Below are 22,791 nucleotides of genomic sequence, written 5' to 3'. Positions count from 1 at the left end.
TGTGCGGCTTCATCGGCGCAAACTTGCGGGAGAAATTAACGTCTTTTGAAATTTTCCGCGGGGGGGGGGCAAAAGTTATATACAAAAATTCTAGATGAGACGTCGACTGGTTCAGGCAGAAGCGTCCTTTTCGCACTTACGCAGCGGTTATCTCGGGGGTTGGACACGCACGTGGTCGTGAAACGTCAACCGAGGGCGGAGGCGCCACGTGGGAGACACGTTACAGGCTTGGCGACGGCTCGCTCGTAACTGACTCCTGACTGAATGCCGAATGCGTGTCGGGGATGAAAGGGGATGCAGTTGTACGCATGCAGGGGAAGTTTTTGGTACAACGGGAGGGGGCTCCCGGGTTCAGGGTGGGGTGAACGAGGGTCGGGAAGCGCGTTCCTATCTCTATTAACAGAGTGACGTAACACTTTGCCCGCTGATAGCGACAATCCGCGAGTAGATACCGCAACCTGACGGCGTAGATTTATCAGCGGCTTATCCGGTGCGATTTGTTGCCGTTAAACAATAAGAGCCGACCCAAGGCGGCGACTTCAAAGAATCCAGGCCGCGTGGGTGATTTAGAACCCCGCGAAATAGCGAAGCCTTTGCGAGATGCTGGGTGTTTGTCTTTCGCGAGGCTGCCGATTGCGGGTGTTTGTTGTGGGGACGACTTGGAGGATGTTAATTGTGGACGGTGGGTCCATTTTGGGGGTCCTCGATTTTTCACACCAACCTGTCGGGAGGTCCTGTGTCCCGAAGTGCCACCGGGTTTAACCTCGCGGATGCCGAAGGAGAGGGGGCGGGTGGCGAGATGTCGTCGTCGTCCTCTTCGTCGGTGACATCCCCGTCGTCGTCATCCTTCGCCGTCGGGACGCAGCCCCTCTCGCTGGGGCTGACAGGACCATCCTCGTCCGCGCAGTCGCCCTCTTCGCCCTGGAGATCCGTACCCGGTCCAGCGCCCTCTACGCCGTCCTCCCCTGGATCAGACAAAGAAAGGCACCGCATGAGTTTCGGGAATAAAATCCCCGTCATTTTTTTTATCTTCGCGGTGGTTGCAACTTTTGTTGTGATATCGATCGCCAGGGGGTGGTAGCCCTAAAGGCTCTTGCACATTATTGCCAGGGCGGCTCGCAATATTCCCTCCATAATATGCGATAATTCATATAAGATCCACGAAAACGCATGACGATTTTTGCATCGCGATGCAACTCGGCGATAATGTGCTCGAGTTTTGGGGGAGCTTTCTCCAAATTGGTATTAGCCGACTCGCGAGCGTCTTCGCGATTTGCGACCGGGCCGATCCGGCGGCTCACTTCCGCGGTTATTAGCGCAATTCGCGGCTTGATCTCGGCTTCATTTCCTGCGAACCTCGGCCGAAGAGGGTACAAACGCCGGGTAATTAGCGGCCCGCGGCACCGCCGCTAATTATCCGTCTAGAGTGACGCCCCTGGTCGGGGAGCTTTCCAAAGGGACGGCGAACAGAGCCGAGGAGTCTTGGAAAAGCGACCGTGTCGTCGCTTTCCGAACAAGGATGCTACCGAACTCCGTCTTCGGCGACCTTCCTCTTAAAGGGAACTTGGAAAGGAACCGAAGGGGCCTCGGGGCGTGCGGCGCGACGTGGAAAATCTAGCTTCAAGGTGTGCCAGGATTTGCTTCGCCCTTTATCGCGACAACCTGGCGGTAGGAATAAACAAACGTAGATTCGAAGCAGAAGGAAGCACAGCCCTAACGAGAAAATCAGAAATGACGAAAGGCTCGTGGGCGGCACCTAAGTATACAGAGGGCTGATATAAAGGTGCAGATGGTGGTTACAATGGCGCTATCGGTTCATTTATCAGCCTTCGACGCCAAAGACGTCTGCTATGCCAGGAGGGAGAAACGTCGTCGAGAGCTGACGACGCCATTGTTGCCAGCGCGGAGGTCTTCCGTCATCGGCATTATGAATTTTAATCAAATCATTCCCAATGCAAGCAGGAGTATGAGGGTTCCCGGTACCGAGATAACGAATGGAAGCGAGGTTCGAGTCGGGTTTAAAAAATTGGGCCCTTGGAACGGGGACCAAGAGGGGAATTTCGGGGTTGACGACACGGGACGTTCCTTGAAGAGGTCCTGGAGACGATGGTGGGACGATGGTGGGTGGAGGGGTTATCCAAGGATCTACGGCGAACAGGTGGAGGATCCTAGGGACAGGGACGTCTATGTCGAGGGGCAGGATGTAAATAAAGGAAGTGCGGGACCAAGTCGGCGGGAATACCGCTCCCGGACGTGGGGCCGCCATCTTGCTCCTGGCGCGTCCACCTCCGGATCAGGGGAGGTGTCGTCCTCCGGCTCGCACCCGTGCCCTGGTGGGGACCAAGCACCGTCCTACCTCGCCAACTGACCAACCAAGGGATCGTTTGTTCGCGGCCGAGTCGAAGGGGGAGAGAAAGGAGATCGCACATTGATCCGTAGGGGCATCGGCAACTAATTACGCAGATTTATGTCCCCATTGTCCATTGTCTCCGAGTCGGGAGCGAGAGTGGAAGGTGCGCAGGGAGAGCGGACCCCTCTCAGGCCCCTGGACCCGATCGAGCAAGGTCCGGCGAGGTCCGACGAGGTCCGTCGAGGTCCGTCGAGGTCCGACGAGGTTCAACAGGGTCCAGCCAGGTCCAGCCAGGTCCAGCCTGGGACCAGGGCGGACCACCGGCAGTCAGCCCCGCCCGCTCCTGGAACCTCTTCTTTCGCCGGTACCTACCCCCTTCGACTTCGAAAGTCCCGTGGCCCAAGAAGTCCCGACTGGGCATGGTACGGAGAATTCGCGGACCCCACCAACGGGTACCCGCTACCACGCCAGAGGCGTGGCACCTCGAGATTGATTCGCTATAACCTCTTCCTTCGTCGGCTTCGACCTCGACCTCGAAGTTCCCAAGCCCCCAAAAGAATCCGATAACGTATTCAGCCGCGATAAATTCCGGACCGCACGGAAAAAATCCATGGATGGAGTACTTGGTAAACTTGCTGACGAATTTGTAACAATGTCCAGAAAATATTGTCATTGATCAAGCGATCCCGGATTCTTGTCGACCCGAAGGGCGATTCCGAAGCAAGCTGACACTTCTCGTTATGACCGTGATTTATTTTTCCACGTGCACCAAGTGGTACCAGGTACCTCGCAATTGACTTCCCTCATCCCTGGTACCTCGACGTTAAATCGGCAATCGGCGATTGCGCGGAATCGGGGCCGACTTCATCAAGTTTCCCCGATGTCGCTCGAAAGGCGGGTATATCCCTGGCTCCGGTTCCCAGATGCAAATACCCGGCACGACCCTGCGTCGCGATCCCATTGGCTGCCACTAACAAGGCTCGGGGCGCCCCTTCGGGAAAGATACGAAGGGAACAAGGAACAAGGACCGTAGTATACCGGCCCGACCGAGACTCTTGACACTCGAGGAGATGCTGAGAACCGATATCCGCTCCTCCTGTCCTCAGCTCACTCGGTCCTGCCCGGCGAACACGATATATTAGTAGCTACGTACGTAGCCGGTCCCCCGTCTACCCTCTTTACCTCTTTACCTCTAACTCTTTCCCTCCTCCTCCACCTCGGGCTTAATGCGTCCTTCCCTCTCGCTTTACCCTATCTCCAGGTCTGCACGCCGGTCCACAGGTGGAGGTAACCACCTACTACCTCGCCGACAATGCACAACAATAATTAGTCTTATCGGCGGACCCTTCTTTCTAACGTGTAACGACCCACCGTTGGGCTCTCTGCCCCCCGCGGCCCCCCTCGGCTCTTCTTCAGCCCCTGCTCCTTTTTCTCCTTTACCGGCAAACATGCACGCCTGGCTGATACAGTCTTACATACGCGTGTACACGTGTACGCAGGCAGTCTTCGAGGTTGTCTCATCGGGTCATGCTCCTTTCTCCAGGGGTCAGCCCGATGCCCCCAGCAGGTTGTTCCAGGTGATAAACTCCTTCCAATCGTCGCAGGGGAACTCGGGAAGCTCCTCCGAGCTGGTTCCCTTCGGTGATGTTCCCCAGCTCCTTTGAATCCTCCTTAACTTTGAAACTCCCCCCAAAGACGCAAGAATGGAAGAAGCGACGCAAGGAACAACGTCTCTTCAAGAGCCACGCGAGGGTGGCTCTTCAGGGACCTCTTCCCTCCCCCCCCCTGGGGGGGATGATTTTTACTTTCGGCGGCGGTATCGGATAACTTTTTCGATCCTGGTTCCTCTGCTCTGGGCACCCTGCGGAGTTATCGTGCCGGCAATAAAAGAGTACATAATAACAAGCCGCCTCGGCGCGGTGGAACAAAAGGAGGTGGGCCCGAGAGGTGGAGGCGCGGAAGATGAGATACGAGATGAATTTCTGATGCGAGATCGGCGGTGCCCCCGGAGAGGCGGAGAGGCTGGGGGTGATACGCGGACGGAAAGACGCGGATGAGGAGAGGAGACCGACAGACAGGCGAGGAGACGGACGGATGGATATGCGGATGGACGGGCGAACGGACGGACGGACGGATGGGTGCAGGATGGGCTCCGAAGGAGGGGATGCTGCGCATTGTGATTCCCTCCTGGTCTGCCACGGAACTGACTGACGGCTGAATCCATTCGCCTCCGCTTCATCTCCGAGACGACGCGAATGCGAGCCACTCGAAACCCTCTTCTCCGCTCAAGGAGCGCGATCCTGGGACGTGCGTGCGAGGGCCGAAGAGTCCTGCCAACTCGAGATCAAACGAGAAAGAGAACTGACACTGCGAGGGAGAACCTCCGGTTGTTATCCTTCCGAGACTAGAGAAAAAGAGAGTCATATCCGCGACGCGTCCCCGCTGTCGCGGTCGAATCCTGGCCTAAAGTCCTGTTTCCTGATCCTCGTTAACTCATGACTACAGTTAAATTTCCTAACCGTGATTAATTAATCTCGGATTAGTCAAATTTCCGATGGGTTCGATTTCGATAGCTTAGACGCAGGATATGGGCTGTGTTTCCTAGGTGTCCAGAAAATCAAATTTGGGAACAGGGTGCCTCGTGGGTTCTCCGGTGTAGATTTCGACGTGTCAACCGAGCATGTTAAAATTACTCAGGCCGCTCTTTGTACGAACCGGTGCGTAACGATCTCCCATCGGTTGACACAGACGAATTAGTCGGAAGTGGAGGAGATAGAACCGGACCGACGTCTCTTGTAGGATGCCTCGTCGAATCCATCACGAGATACGTCATCGGTGCAAGTTCCTCGATGGTCCTGGACGAGTCCTCGAGGACTCGGATCCAGGTTGTCGCGTCGAGTCGTAGAGTTCTTTTCGTCATCGCGGTTTAAAGTCAGACGGTCAGTCCGCTGACTTGGGACGTTGACATCCCGGCGACATCGGCTCGCGTTTAATCCTTTATTTCGCACTAATGGAGAAATAGGGTAAAGCGAGAGCACGAAACGTCAATGGGGAGGCTACCTAAGTCTGCCGTTTATTTTTCCACGGTGAAAGTCCTTCGTTGGGTGGCGGATAAAGGCCCTACGGTGTAAATGGGACCTTAAAGTCCGTCCCAGTGGACTCAAGACCTGCGGCCTCGGATGCCCACCTATACCAAGATCTGGCTGACTGACTGATTGACTGATGAGGCGACTGTTATCCTAAGTCAACACGCACTCCATCAACCGGTCGAATCCCTCTTCTCCTTCGTCCTTCTGTCTCGTCGAGCAACGTTTCCTCGAGGAACGGACTGGAGTGTCCACCTCGGTGCTATCGACATCTCGAGCGAGAGCCAACAATTCCCCTAAAGAGGAGCAACGAGAAATGATGGTCATGGACATGGACGACAAACCCCGCGATGGGCGATATTAATACACGTCCAGAGTCGGAGAGACAGCGACTCCACAAAAGAACCTCTAACCCGAGGCGTTGATTCATTTTTTCCCGCGATAGTGTACACGATACGTATATGAAATGGTCCATGAAACAACGTCTAGAGTTGAGAGGTTGATTCATTTTTCCGCGCTAATATATGTAATATGTGTGTACTGGAGATTGCCGTTGCGGAAAGCCTGCGGAGCTGAACGTGCCCCAAATCCAGTCAGAAAGGTTCTCGGAGCTGCGAGTCAAGGATGAGCAGTTCGGGTCTTTCTATTCCCCCGAAGCCTCGAATCCCCCGCGCCCAATTGCTTTCCAACTCCTTTGCGCCTTCCTCGTACCCTTCGCAATCCTTGCGTTTCCCCCGCGATATTGACGCGACAAACTTGCCCGATTTACGAATATTACATGGATCACGAGGGTCGGCTACAAGCCGCGAGGCTTTTGCCTACTGGAGGAGCCAAGGGAAGATTTGTCGAGGGCATCTCCGAATCGAAAGCGCTTCCGCCGATTTCGGTCCTGGGGAAAATAAAGAGATCCGATCGATGGGTGATGAGAGAATCATCACCTGGCTAAAAAGTGGACCGGTGATGTCTAGAAAGCAGGGGTCGAGGAAAACCCAGCGAGAGGATGATCTACAACCCAATCGAGCTGTTCCTGATGCTGGATCGATGCATTTCGATTTAACGAGAAACCAGGATACGGAGCTAGGAAAAGTGCGGACTAGGAAGATGGGATTTTCTAGGAACATGGCGACGTCTAAGAGGAAGAGGCCGAGGAAAACTCCGAGACGACTGGCTGGAAACTAATCAAGCCCATCGCGATGCCGGATCGATGCACGGTGTCGGGGCCGGTTAACATGGCGAACCCATGATGGATGCTCGCGCGTACGTTCATCGGTATACATACAGGGTGCAACAGGCGACAGTGATGATCGATGCGATGCTTAGGAAAGCGCCGACTCCCAACCGGAATCGGCAAACTCGTTTCTATCGCATCGAGCCGGGAGTTGCGATTAACGCCGCGACGTATCTAGGATCGGGGAGGTCCATCATGGCGGAAAGAAACGGGGCCGACTCGGATTAATTATTTCGCGCATTCTGGAGGACGAAGGAAGGAAGGGAGAGGCCCGAGGCGGAGGTTTCGAGAACTGGACCCGGGGATCCATTGATCTCCCCAGGGGTTTGACAGGTGAGAGGAAGGATACCACGGTGATGATCCTCCGGGGCCACCGTTAACGTTGCGCCAGGAGCGAGGGTGGAGTTGATTATTGTTCGGAAGGCCTTTTGTTTAGGATCCACGAAACGGGTGTCCGGACGTCAAGGACAGAGGGAAGATCTCTCGTCAAGGCGAATTCACGGAGAGAAAAGAGAGGAAACGGTCGGATGGCCAGAGGGTAAAGGGAAGGATGACAGAAGGACGCCTTCGTCGCGACGTCCATCATCCCAGGGGTCCTCGGCCTGCAGGCTCCCCTGGCCCCATCTCGTCGATCCCCCGGCTGGGAATTAAACCTCGGCTTTTACGCGTCCATCTAGAAGAGTTTCGGATATAATTACCGATAGTTGGGCCCCGATGCGAGGAGAAGAGGCCCAAGAGGAGTCGGATGGACCCAGCTCCTTCGACCTCGATGCTGCGACTCCACCTTCAGCGAATATTCCTGCTCGTTCCTTCGAGTTCTCGCGCGTACTTTGAGCTCGTCAATTGCGATAGCTCCTTGCGACTTGTTTGGACGCATATCGGTCGTTTCCGGTGTCGATAACGTGGCAACCTGCCGTCGTAGGAGCCGCGTCTCGGCGGTGTTGACTCGACGCGAATAACGGCCGCCTTTATTTCGCCTTTCTTCCCGGGGTCTCCGCAAAACCCCAGAAAGAGTATCGGCTGTCCCGGTAAATATCTCGATAACCGGGAGCATAGCTGCCAGCTGCGGGGCATATATAGGTTACAGCTCCAGAAATAGCGCGGCATCCCTCCACCCCGCGACCACCCCACCCGATGCTTGACGCGAGAGAGTTAGTTCGCTGACAATTATTGTTGTCACGGACGGCACCGCCGGCCCGGAGGACTGACACTTCGAAGACAGCCTGACGAAGGCGTCGGATGCCTCCGAGGCAGACGGGATGACGGACCCGTCGACGATGAAGGCGTCCTCCCGTCATTTGTCACCCTCCTCCCCGCGGTCGGTTGATGTCTTCCTCTTCCAGGACACGCGGGAATCGACGTCCACCCTACGTATCCTCGATTTTGGTTCACTTCTTTCCTTCAAATACATATACTTCTCTCGGGTGAACGAGGGGCGGAGAAATTCTCCTCCGTTTCGTTGCATGGATTTATTACAAATTCGAGGGGGTGCATCCCCTTCATCCTGCGCAGGGTCCCGAGCGTTGTTCGCTCCTTGTCTCAGACCTCGTTCCGCATCCTTTTTCCCATCTCGGTGCTCCGATTAAGAATGGGATGGAATTCAACCTTCAGAAGCCGTTGTTAGGGTTTTACTCTTCTTCCCTCGCAAGACCTTGCCCCAGCACTTTCGGTCCATCATTCTCCATGTTATTCCCCGCTCCCATGAAATTTAGGAGGGACAATTTTTCAGCGCTTCCTGATTTCGGATTTTCAATTTTCTTCCTCTTTTTTAGTAGAACGTTTCTTGAGGCCGTTTAGCTTCAGAGACTCCTCCCAGAGAAGAACTCGAAGAGGGTCCGCGGCGTCGCTCGCCGCGACGCTCCGGGGAATCTCGAGCGACATCCTAAACGGCTTTGGGGCGTCGTCGTGGTCGTCTCGGTCGGAAATAAGGCCTGCCTCGCGACCGGCGCGTATCTTAATTCCGAAGAGAGCGGCCGGCAAGTGGCGAGTGGGCTGTCTTCGGGCAGAACGAACGGCTCGTCTCGAGTCGCCGCCGAAAATAGAGGCGCCGCTGCTCGGCAAGGGGCAAGAGAATGGCCCCGGGAGGGGAACGGAGACGATGCACCGATCCGTTCTAATAAATATTGTGTCAACGTAAATAAGCGTGATGCGTCGTGGGATATGCTCCTCGCCGGAGAGCGAAGCGCGGCCCGGCTGGTGTCGGCCGCGTGACGGACGGCTGATGTACAGGAGGACAGGTGCGCCCCGACGCCTGGGCGGCCTCGACGCCACCTAGCGGCCCACTCGATATATCCTCCTCCCTTTCCCTCTGCCGCGACTCGGGGAGGCGCGCGCTCTCTCGCACCTCTATCCTCGGAGTACGCGGCTTTAAGTAGCGGCACCGTGACAGCGAGCCACGCTAGAAATAGGCGACGCCTATCGCCGATAGGGTTCCTCCTCATTCCGAGCCGATAAGTCGGTAGAACAGCCCTGAACCGAAACGCGAGAAACATCCGTCTTGGCTTTGCAATTGGACTTATGGAGACTAGAGGCCAATGCGAGGTCCCATGATAGTCTTGGGGATGCGTACTCGAGTTTCGATCCCGCGCTATCGAGTCTTCGTTTCTTCATCTTGCACTCTTCTCAAGGCCAAGACCAAGACCGATTCCGCCCAGCAACCCCTAGACTTGATATCCATAGTCCTGGGGAGCGATATAAGGTCCCTGCGTTTCCTCCTCACCAGGTGGGGTCTTGTCGCGGTCGGTCCCGATCAGGACGTCTTAGGCGATAGTTATCGACTATTCGACGGGGGCGCAGCCCGATGCCTCCCTTCCTCGACTGACAGTCGACCAGTCAGTCAGTCCCTGGGAGCACGGTTCACCGGCGAAGTCGTAAGGGGCTGAGACCCCGAGGTTGGAACGGATTTATGCGACACACATGCGGCAAGGCGTATAACTCACTCGCTCGCCCATAATATCCTCTTCCCTTCCTTCCCGCCCCTCGGCGTTCCGGCGAGCCGGGATGAGAGACAGACGCACCGATACCACCGAACCCTGCCCTCCCTCTCCTGCTCGTATGTGATATTTATTACGTATTGGGATTACGTTATCCAGCGGTTCCCATCGCGAGCGACGCCCACGCGACTCGGTGCATTGCTCGCCGTGGACCTGGCTCCGCTTTCTAAAGCGACCCCGATGAGTCCAGGGAATCCGCGTGCGGCTGGACCTCCTCGAGGATCAAGGCCGATACGTGGACATGCCTCGCGATCCATGGTGCCCCACTTCGGGCAAATTCCCCGGCATGACGCGTTACCCGATCGTTCATTCGTCCCTAACTCGCGTTCCGTCCTGGCACGTCCTAAACCGAATCAGAAAAGGACTGTAAACCGAAGGACAATAACGATAGCTTTGAGGGGGAACAAAAAAACACCATCATCGCGACCTGATTCGGACTTAATTTGAACACATGCACTAAGACATAAGGTTAAGGTGACGTGAAAGCGGTGGCACAGAAGTCTCGTTTGTGAAATTCTTCTCTGAACCACGTGAAAGTGGAGGCTATAAGGAAGGTCCTGACGCACATGAAATTTCAATTTTTTTTTTTTTCGGAATTTGTTCATAGGTGTTATCATTTGTTATTAAAAAAAAAGAAATTCCTGTTCCTGACGAGGCGACAGCGCGCGCCTTTCCCGGGTTCACCCTTCGCGCAAGGATTCCGTTGTTCTGCCGAAAAGTCGGCAGAATTTCTCGCCAATTTCTATCCTACGTCCATATCGGCATCATTCCAGGCCTGGGGATCCGTTGTTCCCGAAAATCCCGACGTGCGTTTGTCCGGGCAATGCGTGCCACCTTTGTTCGACTCGGGGAGGAGGAGGCGACCCCGATGCGACACCGCGCCTCGTTCCCGGGCTCACCCCACCCGCAGCAGTAGCCGTGGTATTATATCGTGGGCACAGAAGTAATTTATAGTTGCAATAATTTATTGGGTACCATGGGGTTTATACTTGCCTGACGCGTAGCCATCCGTCACCGTCAGTGACGTCACCTCCCCCTACATAATGACTACCTACGCCGCCTGGTGAGCCGGGCACCCCGACGCCAGCCGCCCCGCGATCACCCTCGCCCACGGCGCTGGACGTCTTCGGTGCGACGCTTTCGACGGGAATTCACATTTCCGAGAGACGCCGAGTCATTGCTCAGGTCTTTGGTTGTACTCTTTAATGAACACCGGTCTTTACAAGGTACTCATACATGCCCTCGAGGATCGCCGGCTCGCGATCACCCTCGCCCAAGACGCTTTTCACATTTCCGATGCACCGAGATTAAAAAAAAAAAGAAAAAAAAAATACAGTTAATCGACTGAAAGAGAAATCCTTCGATTCAATACGTGGAAAAGAGATGTTAGAATTTATTAAAGATAATTTGATTAATTTCCCACCGTTTAGAATGTCCGCCTACCTACTCCATGTCCAGGATCGTCGCCAAGGGAGATCACTCTCGTCCACGTTTTCCATGGTTGTTCTTAATTTTCGAGCATCGTTACTTAAGTTCTTCGGTTGGAATTTCATGAATAGGTGTTTAGAAGGTGCACGATAACAGCGATATCTCCGGAGCCTCATAGTTCCATCGTAACCGGTGGCCATTGACTAAGGTGGAGCCGGTCCCGGAATACGCCGCGTCGTGGCCGTCAGGGCGTCGCGACGTCGCCTGACGGCTGGCAGAGATGACGAGTTGGTCCAGAGCTAGATATGCTCGTCACGTCTCCGGCTCCTCTCTTTCGCCCCTCCCGGGCGCCCTGGAGGGGTGGAAGACCGAGACGAACTAGGGGTGGCCCGGGGTGGGAGTCGCGGCCGGGAGAGAGGGTTGCGAGTGGAAGTGACGTTGACGGGCGTTTGTCACTGTCCTCGGCAAATAATATCCACCACCGCTCGGTGACGTGTAACTTCCCCGCCACCCCGTGCGACCACGCGGGGTGCGCGCGCAAGAGCGATTACTCCTAGGGGTGTTAATGTGTTGAGCGTGGAGGACCGAGGGTACGGAGATGGGGCTGGTTTTCGAGTTCAGGACCGAGATGCAACACGGATTTTATTTTTCTTTCCCATCCAGAGTCCATTTACGTGTTATCGTGTTAACACGTGGATAGTCAAGACACGGAGTCATGGATGGGGTTGATTTAAAATCGAGACGTGGTTCGTAACCCTCTCCTTCCGGTCTCGCGGTCCAGTCACGAACCTTTCGGAGCAGGACTCGGGGACGTTGTCGACAGGTCCTCTTTTTGGAAGCTAATTAAATTCAGGGGGATGCCGATGGCGGTCGTATCGTCGAAAGGGTAGATTCTTGGGGTGACTCGCCCACGGGGTAGGGGGATGGAGGCGGCAAATTGGTCGGATCGAGTCGAATAATTAGTCCAGGCGGAGGGAGAGGTGGTCGGGGTCGCGGTTGGCTCGAAGAGGGGACCCCATGGTCGCGAGGTGCCCGGGGAGCGGTCGTGGAGGGTCGCCAGGTCTTAGCGACAGCCGTCAATCGATTGTCAACCGGGTCAGCCGAGTAACCTAACCCGAACCCGTCTTACCCCTACCCTGGCGCAACTCTTGGCCAGGGGTGGAAAGGGGTGTCTCCGAGTCTCGTCGGTTCCGCAGCCAGGAAGGGGAAGGCGCGGGTTGCCCATAAGGGCGTGAAAACCTGTGAAAGCCGCGACCAACACCTTCCCCGAGGCCCCCCCAGCTCTGGGTCCCTAACCAGGGGTTGTCGCGGGCAACCCGCTAGACTTCGCCCTTAATTCTGCCGGGGAAGGAATTCGCGAAACCGCCGACAAGGAGGTCCCTACATCGAGATTCGAAGGTGGAGTTGGACCAGGACGATCGGAAAGGACTAGAGCGAGGTCCTTCCAAGCGTTCGGCCCCGGCTTGGCACGTATAATCTAGGAAATTTCAAGTGGACCCCGAGGTCCGCCAATTTCCTCGCAACCCTAATAACCCTAGTGGCTTTCACGGAATTTCGTCTGCGACCGTAAAACTCGCGCTCTGTCATTAAGCCGAGGGCTCATCCCGCGACGGTGTCGCCGCCCTGCGCGGTAATCGCGCGGGACGCCCGTAACGACAGTAATTTCCTCCGGGCCTGAATAGAAAAATCCGCCAAAGTTTATATTTTGGATTAAAAAGAGAGGAAGAGAAAAAAGAAAAGGAAAGGTAAAGGAAGGAGGAGAATGAAGATCACCGGCAAAAACCGGCACCCCTGTTTTAAACCGGGGGGCTCCGGCCGAGGAAGTCCAATCCGCTGATGCATAATTACATGTAATTTCCTGCGGCCCGGTGGAGGGGGAGGACATCGGGGTTAAGCCAAATTGACGTCATTTGGAAGGTGGATAAACAAGTTGCCGAGGCTCTGGAACGAGCTAACGAAGCACGGGGAAAAGGGTTAAGCGCGAATCACGTCGAGTGGACCCATCACCTCTGGCGCCACCCTAGAGAAGAGACCGGTCGATTGGCGATTAAATCGACGTTGCTCTCAGGTAACCGGTAGAAGGTAACGAATCGGAGGACCTAGGGAGGGCGAGTCGAGGTAAAGGGGAAAGAAAGGCTTAGAAAAAGCGGGATCAGCGGAAGTGTCGCGAGGTTCGCGTCGGTCAACAGCATCGAGCGAGGGTGGGTTCTCGAGGAGGGTCGTCGGTGGGTCGGAGAGCCGAGGGCCAAGGGTGAAAGAGTAGGGGAGGAAACGCGGGCCAAAGGGGCGGGAAGAGGGGGGCCGAGGGGGGCCGAGGGGGGTAGGAAGACAGCGCCCGTCCGAGAGGGGTGTAATGAGTCCCGGACGCCGGGTGACGAGCCGTCTCCTGGAGTGACGGCCTGACAAGCCACCCCCGCCCTCCCCCCGGGTCCCCGGGGGCGACTCACCCCCACCGCGGACTTGAGCCAAGCTCCTGGACTTGCCGGGTATAGAATATATACAGTCGCGAGGGGGCGGCTCACCCCCCCGCAGTCTTCTACCCCTTCCTCGCCGATATCAAGACTGCCGTCCGACAGATCAATGCTGTGAGCGGCGACGACGCCTAGGCGTCCTCCGACGTCTCCTCGGACGTCCTCCGACGTCCCTCGGACATCCGCGAATCGACGAGTGGACGTCCGCACCCCCTTCCTACCCCCCCGACCCAGGGAGCTTCCGCCCCTCCCGGGCGTCCTCCTGGATCCGGAACGAGGGTGAGTCGAGAACGCGAGGTACCTATTTCTTGCGAACTGTCGCATGTGATGAGCGGATGCTGCTCCTGGACCAAGATTATTTTTAAATCTTGGGAGAACAAGACCAAGACTACCGTGGCTATTTTGCATTTTTTCAAGAGCAATACCAAGACCAAACCAAGACCAACACCGATTCTCCTCGCCACTAGTCGTCGCCGACGTATATGTTCCCTATCATTAAATAAAGAAAATACGAATTAGGGATCACGAGTAGATTCCACCCCCGAAACTTTCCCCGAGAGTACCTCGGAATTAAGGGAGGACCGTCAGATTGACGGACGGCAATATCTGTTCCGCGAGGCGGGTTTTTCTGCACGGGCGACGGACCGCGGGCGAAGGGGTAAGCGGTCGGACAGACGGACGAGCGAACGAAACCACCCTCCCCCGAGCTCATTGCATATTCAGCGAACGGTGGCAGGAGGATTTTGTCTTGAAACCCTTCGCTGGGTGGAAGAGGGGGTTGTGGGGGGCTTACAACCCCGGAGACCCGACAACCAGTCACTCCGGACCTCCTCCAGGAGTCTGGATATCAGACCCGAGGTTTATTGGTTTCCGTGTGGTATCCCCCAACCCCTACCCCGACGCACATCGCGGGCCACGCAAAACCGTCCCAAGGTGCGTCCCCAGGGGTGGTTAGATCAGGGAAGAACAAAGATGGAACCTTCAGTCGATTTCTCCCCCCCAACCCGACGAACAGGAGGCGCTCGGGTTCCGATTTCTTGCAAGGGTTACGAGAGAGGGTGGCGGCCGAGGAACCACCCGCCAAGGGTGATACGGCGACGTCGAGTTATTCGAGCCGAGATGCTGACCAGCCTCGAGGGCCGGAGAATTCATCCCCTGGCCACCCCCGCACCCCCTGCGCATTCCGCGCGTATCCCCAGTGTCCGCCACCCACGGTCGGGGCGATAGTGGACCGTGATAAAACTAACCCCGGGTTGACCTCCCTCCCTCCCACCCTCCAGGATTCTTTACACGCTCCCCCGAAAACGCCCTCTTTGAAAATCCCGTTCTCGGGGCGGTCGAGAGTTCGCCCCTCGAAAAGTCCGATCCCCGGTCGCACTAAACGCCTCGCCTCGCCACCCACCACCACCCACACAAGGGGTGCGCGCTTCGGGGGCCGAGGTGGGAAGGAAGGCAAGAGGACCGGACTACGATTCCGAAGGGTCGAAAGGTTGGGCGGGGTGGGAGGGCAAGCGAGGACGCGGAGGGGCGAGCGAGGGAGAGAAGGTGATCCGCGGAGAGGGGGGGCCGGGGGGGTGCTGTTTCATCTGTCACCTGCAGACGCCGCCTTCCTTTCCGTCATCGTCCCTCCACCCTTCCAGCGGCCCACCTGTCTCCCACGTGGCCCCCTTTAATAATAACAACAATGGAGCGGGGCTAGTAGTGGTCGCTCGGCGTCGCGGCATGTGCCGAGCCCGGGGGTGGGTTTCTCGGGGCTGGGGTGGCGGGGTGGTCCAGGGCGGAGGGGATGGCGGGTCACAAGACGGCCCTGTCGCCCCGCGTGTCAACCCCCTTGCCGCCACCCTCTACTCCTGCTCTTACTCGTTCCACCTCCAACCACCACCACCCCTCGTCCGTCCGTCTCGTCTCTCGCGACCCTTATTACACGTCGCGGGTCAACTTCATCAGGGGGATGTCGCGCTACATCCACCCCCGGACAGGCATTAACATACCTAGGACGGCCGCCCGACAAGATGTGCGCGTCTGGACAGCAACCCCCGCCATTTTACGGCCAGGAGCTCGTCTGCGGATTCCGCAACTCGGGGAGGGGGCGACACCCCAGGACCGGCGGATTATGTCGACCAGGATGCCTCCCTTGCCATCCAGGGGGAAGATCTCCCCGGAGGGAATGCTTTGAATTTTAGTCCCGGCGCGGAGCACGGGGCTGTTCTTAAAATCTGGGAGATCAACGCGGAATTGGTCGCTCAAACGAATTTTGAGGTTAGGTCTTGCAAGTAATTAATCCCATCGCCGTCTAACTGAGCAACTTTAACGAGAATTACTCCCTCGTGATTCATCCACGGGCGGAAAATTAATATTCAAAAGTAACGTGTCGCGTAAAAGATGGCGGGAAACACTTTATGCGAAGTCTACGCGAGAATGATCATCCGAACGAATTTCTAGTTAACCTTCACCAGTAATTAACCCCAACGCGACCGATCGAGCTACTCCGACGAGATTTACTCGGCCGTCGTGATTTATTCGCGGTGTGAAAAATATTATTGAAAAAAAAAAAAGAAGGAAAAATGCGCCGCCCGCCGAGAGGACGTTCCTACGTGACATCACTCCGGAATCGCGGGCGGACCGACAACGCGATTGATTCGATTTCGGAAATATTGCGTTAAACGAGCGGTGCCCCGACGCCGGGCGTCGCTCGACCCCGGTTTCCATCGGCCGGAACTCGCCGGAGTTCCTGGTTCCTCCCCCGAAGCTTTCCGAAGCAAGAAACCCCTCTTCGAAAAAAATCCCTAGAATCGAAGCCTTCCAAAAAAAAAAAAGAAAAAATGATAAAACAAGTCGAGAACAAATGAAACGGCCGAGCGGTGAAGGGATCCGTCCGAAGAGCGGGAAAGAGACGCTCCTCTCTCTTGGGGGGAAAAAAGTGCTCGTCGGGGCAGCCTAAGTCGGACTTAACGAGGGTAAGGCCAGTCCCGGAGTCCATTAGCAGTAACGTCGGGCCCACTTTCTGGGTCGCGCACGGGCCCGACCGGCGTCGGCCGATAATTAACTCGGTTCGGTTTCGGGCCAGTCCGCATGGCGAATGCGAAATGCCGAGCACGAGGCAAGCCCGGTCCCTCGGCTCGTCATTTTGCGCCGATCAAAAGAGCGGGATATAAAACGGAAATAATTCAATTACCGAGTGCTTAATGATGTAGCGCTATTTCCGCCCAGCCGCCCCCTGAAACTCCACAGTCCGGTAGCGTGTCCCCCTCCTGGCGCCCTCTGGTCCCGAAGCTCGCTCGCGGGTATACTCGCGCGAGCGGTGACACTTTTTTTTTCCCCCCTTTTTTTCCCTTTTCCCCGCGCAACGCGTAATTCAATCGAGTCCGATGATTGAATTATTAATTGGATGAAGCGCGTGGCCAGGGTCGCACACGTGCCCGGACGTATCCGCGTCGCAAGAGGTCCTTGCATCCCTCGAATGACGTCGGTGGAGATGGACAATCGCACCCCTCCCGAGATGAGATTACAGGTGCCTTAGAGGCCGCGAGCGCGGAGGGTGGAGGCGACCCCGGAAAAGAGGGGCCATTTTGGTCGGGGTGTAACGCGGAGGGGAGGGGAAAAGTCAATGGTCCGGGTATATCCGGCAACTCTCGGGGTATTTGACAAATAAATTCCGTCGATGGAGCCAATTTCACGGGGTCCTCTTTCTTTTGGTGCCGTCCTGAGCCAGTAACTACCCTCCGCTTGCACGTCCACCGGGGGCAAACCCTCTCTTTCGGGCTCACTGTCGTGCGCGTGACATCAAACGCAGTCGCCGTGGAAGCCGAACGACCGGGGAGTGTGTCAACTTCGCGGCTGGTGTGTATGTTGCGCCCAGGGGTGGAGGTCCGGAGGGCGTGGGGAGTTAGGGTGGTCGTGTGCGGCAACGGGCACCCGAAGAGGGCCCTGCAAAGGTGCCGTTTGTAAACTAATCAGCACCCTGCGAGGAGGGAGGGACTCCAGCATCCCCTCCGGAGTTCGAATCCCACCGTTGATTTCGACGGCTCGGTGAAACCGAGGGTCCTCGTTCTCGAAAAAACGGTCTTAGCTCTCTGTAGCTGAGAGTAGCCGAAAGGTTCCTGCCACTTGTACCCTCCACCCTGCAGAAGATGAGGAAGAAAATTCCTGTCCTTTTCCCTACGACCAAGAGCAATACCTAGTTCCCACACCAGGTCTCGCCCAGGTTACAGAGTCGATTTCGATCGCGCTCCGCAATGGAACCCAACATCTCCGCCGGGTCCAATTTGTCCCCTGGCATCCACCCCGGCACCGCTCCCTCCCGCACCCCTAATTGGTCGGATTTCGTTCGGGACTCGTTAAAGCCGTCCACTGTCACCTCTCCGTCATCGTCCCTAATGGAACAAACGACTCGGGGCATTAAAATCCGGCTACCTATGAAAAGTGTCGGCCGGCGGTGGAACAAAAGGCCGGGGCTCCCAGGAGCTTTGTCCGGGCCGGCGTCGCGACGTCCTTGGGCGATCTCCCGTCCTCGGAAATTTGATCGACACCGGCCAAGCGAGTCGGCCGGACGCCGCCGACGTCGAGCCTTACACAGACTTACTTAGGAATCCCGCGGAGGTGCGAGGAGGTGTGCCCACCACCAACGACGTCGTCTCCTCCCGGCCGGGGAGCGGCGACCGGGAGGAGACGTCCGGTGTGTAAGTATAACCGATGCCTCCGCACCGGAGAGACCGCGGCCGCGGGGCCGGAATAACTCGGAAAGTGTCGGAACGATAATCTGACGCCGGCAACGTGACGGACGGGACGGACGGTCCACTCCTTTGCGCCTCCACCTCCCGGTCGCTCCTCTTCGAGTTCGACGACGTCTCCGATCTATCCTCCCGATCGGCAAGGACGCGACCGGGGACCCCGGTCGGTGCCTTCCCTTTTTATCCGTCTAATGTCGAATACCTGACAGACATTGTAAATCGCGTTATCCGGGGACTGTTCCATTTAACTCGTCACAGCTCCTCCGGCGAACCTCCCCCGACGATGGCAGAGCTCTTAATAGGGCGTCATTTATTCCTCCCGGAGAACCTTTTAAGACGTCAGCGCATCGACGGGTGGTATCAATCTTTCTTTTTCCCTTTATCGAGGAATTAAATCCCGAAACACAGTCGGGGAAACCGCGAAGGCCGAGTATGGACTGTACGTCGCTTGTAATCTAGAACTTATGGCGCACCCTGGCCGCGAATTGCGGGCCTGGACCGGGCTTTTGAATTTCCAGTGTCCTCGTCAGTGTCGGGCAGATTTGCCGGGAAACGCACGACGTGGTTAAAGAGATTTTCCTACCCTTTAACGCGTTAAGCGGCATGTCAGTCACCGGTGACTGACACTGTACTTTCCGTTCGGACCGCGTCAGTCACCGGTGACTGACGGTATACTTTTCGTCCGGTAAATTCGGATACACTCGGATGTCCCGGGCTAAACAGAAAGGAAGGTAAAACGGACTTGCCGCTTATCGCGTTAAAGATTTTCGGGGACAAATAAACCCGGAGAGAATGGAAATAGAACCGAAAAATGCGTAACAAAGGGTTAAAGGGGGGACCAAAGTAGACGCTCCACTGTTGGAAAGGGAGGGTTTCATTCCGACTTAGGGAAATTAGAAATGACACGTCAACCGCTAATCATGCACTATCAGTTAGTCGCATTGAGCTCGAATGCACCGATGCACCTCGCAAATTGCGCAGCCGACTTGTAACCCCTACGGACGATTAACGAGTGCCCTCGTTACTCAGAAACGCTCTAATTTTTCGGGAGCCCAATCTTCCCCCGCCCTTCGCTCAAAGCAACATTAATAACACCTACTACATTAACGAACGTCCTAACATTAGCTATTTCGTTGAAAACAATTCCACCGTACAGACAGGGAATTTATTTATCTTGAATTTGACGAGTATGCCCGTCGCCGTATCACTTAACAAATTGCCACCGGGGAATTTGCAAGTAGATTACGAGTATCGCGAAACCGATTAATAGGCTTCCGGTCGGTAAAGTGTTCAATTACGCAACCGAATAGATACGTTCAAGGGAGAAAAAGAAATTCCCTCGGGTTAAGGGGTTAAGAGTCTAACATCGGGTTCGACAATGTACGAGGTATGACGGTTTTTTAACAAATTAAGCGTAACAAATCGGTTCCTTCGAGCGTCGCCCACGGCGGGTTGCATCGGGCTCCTGTCCGAGGTTCCGGTTAAAGGGGTTGCGATACGATCTCCCGAAATTAGTAGTCCCGGGGGAATTAAAAATGAGGCCGAGTCCAGGGGACAAAAAGGCGTAAGGCCGCGGAGAGGCCGGCAGGTGGCGGAGGGTCCGCGTTATTCCGGTGTCCTTATCACGGCCCGGCTCGCATAAATCAGACGTAGACGACGCGAATGCCGGGCACCCGTTATAGCGATTCGCTCGCTATTGCTTGGCTCTTACTATTCCCCCCTGTCCCCCCCCCTTCCCGTCCCACCAAAGCTGCCCGCCGGTTTGTCTCGCGCCTTCTTATTGCGCGTGGTCTCTTTCTCCGTCTCCCGGAGGATCCTTTGTACGCTTTTAGGAGCCCGAAAGAGAAGGAGGGAGGCGAGGCGAGTGGGAGGAGAAAGAGAGGGGGACAGCCAAGAGGGGCGAAAGATAGAGAGAGAGAGAGACCTCGGTCGGTCAGATTTTTCCTTTGGCACGAACGACCCTCGTTTATTTACTCAGGCGTCCAACGGAACGACCCGACATCGCTCACCGACCCCAGGACTTACGACCCTAAGCACCTCCACCCTGACGACGATCAGTTAACGAGAGCCACGCGACCCGACTCTTTCTCTCTCTCTCTCCCTCTCGGCCGACCCTCCCACTCGGCTTCTTCGCCGAGAGATATCTAAATAAGCCTACTTCGTTCCCGGCTAGGTCTCGCACGTGGATCTACGAAGAAATCGACTTTATATACAGATCCCAAAGGAGGGAACCGAAACTCTACTCACCCTGTCGGCGGCCATCTTGCGTTGCGAGAATCGACAACCGTATACGATAAATACGATTAATCGCCGAGAAAATATAAACCCCAAGAAATTGTACCGTACAATTGGAAGGACTATAAGTGCAAATGATGGTAACGATAACCGGGTAATTTCCTTTTTAAATCCGTCTGGGGGGGAATTAAAAAAGCGACGGGAACGAAAGATGGCTGCCCTCCCTCTAGGGTCTCGAGCGAAGACGGCGCTCCGTGTTCTTCATCGATCCGCGATCTGGAGGAATTAGGGGGTGTTTTAGATTTTAAGCATCTCGGTTCTAGGGATTGTCTTTTTCCAGAGTATGACTTATGCACCGATCCGAACTACAGTCATGCAGGAGATGAAGTCCGAGCGGGACTCAGGGGGAGGGGGGACATTCCGCGCGGATCGCGCTCGATCGATCCTTCTCGTCGATCCCGCGAGATCGTAGAACCTCCGCCACTCCGACGTGGCCTTGCAGCCGTCTCGGACCTTTGAGTGGCAGCGACTCGTTCCGCTCGCTCGGGCGCTCGTCCGCCGCTGACAGGGATCAGCTTTACCGGCCGCGTCGGACGCGCCCAGGTTGGGTCTCACCTCGACGTACGAGCGGGCATAAGGAGGCGCGGGTAGGTACGAGTCCCACAGGCGCGAAAGAGGGAGCGAGAGGGAGAAACAGGGTAAGAATGAGACGGAGAGTCGGAGAACTCGAGCGTAAGGCCCAGAGAGTGCGAGAGAGAGGGAGAGAGCCGAGGAGCCCGAATGCAGGTGCCAAGCGGAGGGAGAGAGGAAGAAGGGGAGAGAAAGAGAGAAGGGAGAATAATGGGCCCCCGATCTCGCGGCGAACCCATGACGGCGCCTGCACCTGGAGGGGGAGGGTCCCAAAGAGCGGGGCCTGACGAGAGTGGGGGCGCCCGGAGAGGGGAAACCCTGACGACTGCCTCGATGAAGAGAGAAGGGACTCGTCGCGACGCTTCGTCGGCGCGACTGGACGCGACGACCTCCTCGAAACTCCGGGAAGAGAAATTATACGCGCACATATGTAGGATAATTAACCAATGAAAAGGAAACAAAGAGACCGGAGGGAGCATTCTCCTCGTTTCTCCAAGTGGGAGGGTTCCTCTTTCCCCCCCTCCTTTCGGCGTTCGCGAAGTAGTTAAGCGTCGGTTTGGCGTCGTCACGGGCAAGACGGGAAGTGCGGCTGACGACGTCAGGCCCGTCCTCCGGTGGCGCTCGGCACAAGGGTGGAGGGAGGAGGCGGGGGGGGGAGGCGACTAATATCTCGTTCTTTTGTTGTGTTTCGCGGCAATTTGCAGGCTGCGCTCTCGCAACGAATTTCGGGCTGATTATTCGGGGCGGCGGTGGAGTGACGTCGTCGGCCGGATTAAAATGCTGCGCGTCGCGGCGGGGAGGAGGGACGACAACGGTGGGCGAGCGACGAGGGGGGTGGATCGCGAAACGTCATCCCCCGGGACCGGCGAGTCCCTCTCGCGGCGTCTTCCTCCCCCCCCCCCCCGGACTCCGCTCCTACCCCAATTCGGATACTCCTCTTTCGCGAAGGCACGCACCCCCTGGACCTGGATTTCCGTCACGCGCCATCCCCGTCCGGCGACGGTCCCGAAATGTAACATCCCCCTTAATGTAAGCCCACGTGTGAAAAAAAAAAAAATAATACTAAAGGGGAAGCGTATCCCACGAAACGCCACTTTTAACCGAAGACTAATCAATTACCATTTTGCCTTCTTGGTATTAAACACAATTTGCCGCGTCGTCGTATTAAATTGCGAATTTCCCCGGCTTAGCCGGGGTGGCGTTTTTTCGACAGTTTTTCGACCCCATCAACGCGACCCAAGACGATCTCGTCGATGGCACTCCACCGCGCTCGTATGCAGCAAATTGTTGCGCGGCGCATCCAGGGCGACACTGACGAAGCCGCGTTCATCGCGTTTCGTCATGTGGCGAGGATAATTAATGGGGGGCCGAGTTTTTACGACTATACAGCCGAGCGAGTGCGAGAGGCCCGGGTGTCGCGCTCGCTCGTGGTCGCTCCCATTCGCCCGATCCCCGCCTCGCGCCCCGAAGGACCGACCGCTGCCGAGTAATAATAATAAAAATTAATGCTTTCGCTTTACGGCCGCCATAAAGTGGCAGAAAACCGGGGAAAATCGCGGAGGAGCCGCCGGGCCAAACGTACGATGGGCCCCGCCAATCGCGCCCATCCAAACCCACGACCGGGTTCTTCAGGGCTTTGC

At 56.3% G+C, this 22,791-nt stretch overlaps 1 protein-coding gene across 3 annotated transcripts in view; it reads right to left on the bottom strand.

The window, feature by feature from the left end:
* LOC105701014 (protein tiptop) overlaps window positions 1–22,791 on the bottom strand; it is an 88,552-nt gene that overhangs the window by 6,029 nt on the left and 59,732 nt on the right. For 2 of the 3 annotated variants that reach the window (XM_012427398.1, XM_012427397.1), the window contains one exon: window positions 722–965. In XM_012427398.1, coding sequence (XP_012282821.1) covers window positions 722–965 — 244 coding nt within the window. Of the gene's footprint in view, window positions 1–721; window positions 966–7,362; window positions 7,388–22,791 lie in introns of those variants that run through there. The other variant, XM_012427400.1, reaches the window with a different exon arrangement.

This window comes from Orussus abietinus, unplaced genomic scaffold, assembly GCF_000612105.2.
Source record: "Orussus abietinus isolate OABI.00-Male unplaced genomic scaffold, Oabi_2.0 scaffold9, whole genome shotgun sequence".
NCBI classification, from domain to species: Eukaryota; Metazoa; Arthropoda; class Insecta; order Hymenoptera; family Orussidae; genus Orussus; species Orussus abietinus.
This window is presented reverse-complemented; position numbering and strand designations above follow the sequence as displayed.